At 35.3% G+C, this 5,998-nt stretch overlaps 1 protein-coding gene across 1 annotated transcript; it reads right to left on the reverse strand.

The window, feature by feature from the left end:
• Positions 1–3,312: 3,312 nt before the first annotated feature.
• On the reverse strand, positions 3,313–5,239 carry LOC141666347 (uncharacterized). The gene is made up of 2 exons (XM_074472338.1): positions 4,334–5,239; positions 3,313–4,215 (listed from the first exon to the last, which is right to left on the reverse strand). Exons 1-2 carry the CDS (start codon positions 5,237–5,239, stop codon positions 3,313–3,315), a joined length of 1,809 nt encoding a protein of 602 aa, XP_074328439.1.
• Positions 5,240–5,998: the final 759 nt, after the last annotated feature.

Genomic DNA, 5,998 nt, shown 5'->3' on the forward strand with positions numbered 1-5,998 from the left:
TCCTGAAACTTGTCTGGTAACCAAGGGGACTAGTAGATGAAAGTTGGAATTGGCACAAGAAGCTTTCTCATCTCAACTTCAATAATCTCAATGACTTGGTGAGAGAAGAATTCAATCATGAAAATGTTGTCCTTGTGGACAAAAATCTTAAATCAGGAAAGAAGGTGAATCCTGATGATAATGCACAAGTTGAGGGGAAGAAAAGTAAAACTATCAGGAACTAACAACATAGTTACAGGGGGAGCTTCACATGGAACTAATCCTGTAATTCATATAACTAATGTTTTATCACATTCTGAGAGATTGGTCAATGGAGAAGAGTGTTCAGGAAAGGATAAAAATGTGATGAATTAAGGTTTTAGTGGATGGCGGGAAGTATATAGCGTTATAATGAATAAAGTTGGTGTAATAGACTTATGTTTTACCCGGTTAAGGTATTTTAGTGTATCGTAAACTTTTGATATAGACTGAAGATGTTGTACGAATTTTATATTATTAATTAAGTTATGGTTATGTAAGCATATATCAAATTTGTAGTTAGTTTTGCATCCCCGTGGTCATCCCGGGGGCGGGGGCGTCAAAATATCAGCTTTCCGCAATTTCGATCATGAAACATTATTTGATAAATAGTCAAAAGTAATTAAAATATGCTTAACTTAGTTCAAGAAATATACAAATCAAGTTATCAAAATAAGTGACAAAGAAGAGGTACGTCATTTGAAGTAAAAACTTTAATCCATATTAATAAAGAAGAAATTTTCTATTGAAGGTTGCTACAAGTGTAAAAAGAATGAATATTGAAAATATGAAATTCTATAAGCAACATATAAAGTTAATATATGAGAGTTTCATGTAATTTTCGATTTTTCTTGCTTCACAAATATTTGGATTGGGGTTTCCTCGTAGCCCGTCACAAAGCCTACACGCAACCTCCAATAGCTATATTAGTTAAACAGACGTACAACCGCAAATATGTGTATAATTAAAATTTTGTTGTTGACATAAATCGTACACAGGTAGAAGATTCGAAAGATATAAACATAAATAATTGTATTTATTAGTATATAGGTGGAATTTTGATAATATGGGAAAAGAGGAAAAAAATAATTTGATGCGTGCAATAATTACACAATTATAAGTTATAGAAAACTTAAATTAAACTATTATACAACTGTGCATCTTTGATTTGAACCTTACACTTCTTATATAATAACTTTTAAGGCTAACCGTTCTTATCCATTTAATTTAAAATATGTGAATTGAGTGACCAAAACTACAGGCGGATCAGAGTACTAAAGAAACTTTGAATATGGTATAGATTTGTAAAGATTTTAGAATTCTGTCTTCAACTATTATTTGAATAAATTCATATAATAAAGAATTACCAACAAAGAAAAAAGGAGTATCATATGAATAAATCCAAAATTTTCAAATAAAATTATTAATAAATTACATACCTCGAAATGTGAATTTTTTTCCCACCTCCAAATCTAGATATGTTTTAACTTTCATATTTATCAAAAAAAAGATTAGTGGAGTGGTCGGGATAATTATTTCTCTAAGAAATGTCAAGGTTTTGACTCCTAGTGTACATATTTTTTTTTGCTAAGTATGTATATATTGCAGAAACTAAGAAAAATAAGGGATAAACTCATGCTCTATGACAGACCATAGAGGGGACTATCTATAATCAATCTACAAGCAGATTGAAGATAGAAAGCAATCAAAAAATATACTCAGGCCTAGTAGAAACTAGTTTAGAGAACCATAAAGAACTAGCTAATTTTGCTTTAAAATCGACCACGATCCCATCAAAAGGTTGTTAAGGCCCAAGTCAGCCTTTATCATGAGCCCGTGCGTTTCTTTCCCTCCAAATATGATAACAAAAGATCTGAAGGAAAATAAAGAAAGGGTATGAAGTAGCCTGTCGTCAATCTGTAAAACTAATTCCAGACAGTGAAGCCAAGAGTCACCCAAAATGTGCACATGCAAGAAAGTACAAATTTTGCGAAGAACGAAAGCATTGTATGGACAATGTCTAAGAAGGTAATTGTCCGTCTCGAGACCTCCTATACACAAGTAACAAATCTGAGAAGAAGCAATGCCAAAACGAGCAAGGTATGCAACCGTAGAGAGATGCCTATGACAAGCCACCCATTGGTGGTGCGCATAATGATAGATTGTGAGTTTGTGCCAAATCGCAGGAGCCCAACGTATCTCAATTCCCCTGTTTCTGATAGAATCCCAAATATTCCATGTCTTGATCTTGACAGCATGAATGCCTGCCCAAAGTATCTTGTTTTCTCTATGAACATGCACAACCGGAAAGGAAAAATGTTCAAGCCATTGTGTTAGGAGAGGATCCACGTGATGATGTCTAGAGTTGGGAGTTGGTAACGCCCAATGACCAGTTTGAAGCAACAGACCAACAGTAGCATTACTTGAAAGACCACATTGACGAATGATGGGAGATGTCAAAGTAGAAGCAAGACAGACCCCCTCCCACCAAGGATCAAACCACAACGAAATATTACATCCATTCCCTATGTCATAGGTGATGAACTACAATGCAATGTTACGAAGTTTGAGAACCTTTTTCCAGATCCAGGATGAGTCCAGAGGAATTTTCATGGTCCAAAAATGTTTGTTACGAAGAAGAGTAGCATTAACCCAAGTAGAGCATAAACTAGAGCTTTTTGTGACAACCTTGAGTAAGTGACCTATAATTTGAGCTCGATTCCTATCCACCATATTTTTAATACCAAGGCCCCCTTCCTCCTTAGGGAGACAAACTGTTGTCCAAGATATTTTAGCACCACCTTTCTGATTAATATTACCCCTCCACAAAAAACGAGTCAACAAAGATTGGATATGTGCATGAACCGCTGTTGGAAGCAAAAAATTATTGCCCCAATAGGCCTCGATAGCATGCAGAATAGAGTTTATTAGGCGAACTCTTCCAGCAAAAGAGAGTAGCAGTGAAGTCCAATTATGAATTCTAGCACTAGCAGTGATTTTATCAATCAGGGGAATGCAGTCATTCAAGCACAACTGACCAGAAATAAAGGCACCCCAAGAAACTTAACTGGTAGAGACCCTCTAGGAATAGCAAAAGCATTATCAAAACAATCAAGAAACTCGGGGGAAGCATTGCAGAAAAAACTATTTCTTTTGTGAATGCTTGGATAAAGCCCACTCATAGAGGAAAAAGATAAAAATATTATTCATGATATGCTTTACCGAATCAACATTTACATGGGCAAAAAATAACACATCATCTACAAAGAACAGGTGAGTAATATCCAAGTGCTTTCATTTCCAATGATATTTGAAGGAAGAAGGCTTTGGCTTTAATAGACATGAGAGAACATTCATGCATATAGTGAAGAGATAAGGTGACAAAGGATCACCTTGGCGAATTCCTTGTGCACCATCAAAATAACCGTGAACAACGCCATTAAGTTTGATAGAAAACTTTGTTGTGCAAATGCAAGCTTTAATCCAAGAGATAAAAGTGGATGAGAATCCCATTTTTTCCAAAGTAGCCAAAACAAAAGGCCATTGCAATGAATCAAAAGCTTTATGTAAATCAACTTTTAGTGCACATCTAGGGGCTCCCGTTTCTCTATTATAACCTCGAAAGAGTTCCTGTGCTAAGAGCAAATTATCTGATATCGACCTCGCTGGGATGAAAGCACTCTGAGAAGAATCTATGAGAGAGGGAAGCACATTCTTGAGACGAGAAGCAATAATTTTGGAGATACACTTGTAAAACACCATACAAAGCGATATAGGACGAAAGTTCATTTGAGTAGGAGTCAGAGTCTTGGGTATCAAAGCAATGAGAGTTGAATTATGCACATGGTGCATTGCACTTGTCTCAAAGAAAGCATGCACAACATCACAGAAACAAGGCCCGGTGATATGCCAAGTTGCCAAGAAGAATTCCACATTCAAACCATCTGGGCCCGGTGCCTTATTCTTCTTCATCTTCTTCAGTGTGTTATAGATAATTACAGATGTGACAGGAGCCTCTAGAATAGCATATTGGTCTTGAGAGAGTGTGGGACACTGAAGGCTCGAGAGATTCACCTCAGTGCACGAAGAGGCCTTCCCTAAAGAATCACTGAAGTAAGATACCGCAACTCGAGCACAATTAGCTTGACCATGTACCAATCCCGTGTCCCCTTCAAGAGTCAAAACCTTACTTACATTCTAATTTTTCTTGCATTGATTAAAGAAGAAACTGTTGTTTCCATCACCTTTATCCATCCATTTGACTCTTGATTTTTGAAGTAAGAAATGTTCCTGTTGAACAAGGCATTCTGTTAACCAATTTCTCTTGAATGTCATTGAGGTTTGCTCTAGCAGAAGCTACATTATCATTAAGATCACCATGAGATTTGTTTAGCTCTTTGAGAGCTTGCTTGACTAACTTGATCTTTCTAGCAAGCACCACCATCGGGTCACCAAAAAATTGCACCTGCCAAGCATGCTCGACAGTAGACAAAAAACTTAGAATTCCTAGCATGTAATTAAAGAATTGAAAAGGTTTACCAAATTTCTGAAGTTGCATAGGTTCATGAAACAAAACCGGATTGTGGTCCATTATTCCTCTATGTTTGACAAAGGCATTCCCTTCTGTGAATTGACCAAACCATAGGCCATTGGCTAACATGCGATCTAAACGTTTATGAATGGAATGCATAAGACGTTTATTGTACCAAGTGAACAAGTCCCGCACTGTGCGAACCTCACCAAGCCCAGCTTGAACAATACAGTCCTTAAACGATTGCATTTCCAGAGTCCAATGCTCTCTCCCCCCAGAAACTTCATTCAAGGCTGAAATACAGTTGAAGTCCCCCAACACACACCAAGGAAGAAGACAGGAGCTAAATGAATACAAGCTTTTCCAAAGTGAGTTTCTATCCGCACCCTCATTGTAAGCATAAACAAAGGTGATCAAGAAATGTAGATTTTTCTCAATAAAGTGAGCAGAGCAAGTCATATGCTGAGCAGAGCTAGAGTGCAGAGAGATATCCCACACATCCGAGTTCCAACCAACCCATACTCGACCATTATAATGATGATCATAGTTAAAGAGCCATTTCCAATTTTTATTAATCTTTTTGGATATACGATTTGCATTACGTAACTTAACCTTGGTTTCTAGAACACCCATAAAATCTAAATGATTTTCCGAGATAAAGTTTACTAACTCATTCTGATGGGGGCTCATTTAAGATGTTTGGGGATTGCTGATTTCCCCTTCAGCTTGGGGCTTTTCCTGTTGTAAAAAAGAGAAAAGTATTATATGAGTAAATCCAAAATTTTTAAAGAAAATTACACCTCTCTCTCAAGGTTTCGACTACTAAGGTATGCATGACTTTAACTATATATATTAAAACAAGAAGTATTACATGGATACATCCAAAATTTTCAAGGAAAATTACAGACCTCTAAAATTGGTCAATATTTCGATTACTGGCGTATAATATGTTATTTAGATAAATCCAAAATTTTCAAAGAAAAACAGACTCAGAAATGTTAACTTATTTTTCATAGAGTATCTCATTGTTTACATCAGAAATCCTCCATATATACTTTGAAATAAAAGAATAAATGTGGGAGACTTTCAAATAGTGACAAGTCTTTAAATCATGCTAAAATAAGAAAAAATTTAAATGCATACATTCTGAATTCGAAACTGGGTTGAAACTTTGTGTTCGAGGACAGTTAAATAATTTCTTGATTGTATTGAGTTCAATTCAAAGTTATTTTGAATAAATTAATATAAAATCCAATTCAAATTATCGAATTTGATTTAAGTTAGAGCCTATAACCAAATTCAGTTAAATACCCGAAAATGTAATAAAACGTAAATATGTAAAAAATTCTTGCAAAACCTAAATCCGGACCAAAAAACTAAATGAAATCTATAATTGTTATACATCATATTTTAAAATTAAAACTTTTATTTACATTAAAATGTAAAATA

The sequence above is a fragment of the Apium graveolens genome, chromosome 6 (genome assembly GCF_009905375.1).
Source record: "Apium graveolens cultivar Ventura chromosome 6, ASM990537v1, whole genome shotgun sequence".
NCBI classification, from domain to species: domain Eukaryota; kingdom Viridiplantae; phylum Streptophyta; class Magnoliopsida; order Apiales; family Apiaceae; genus Apium; species Apium graveolens.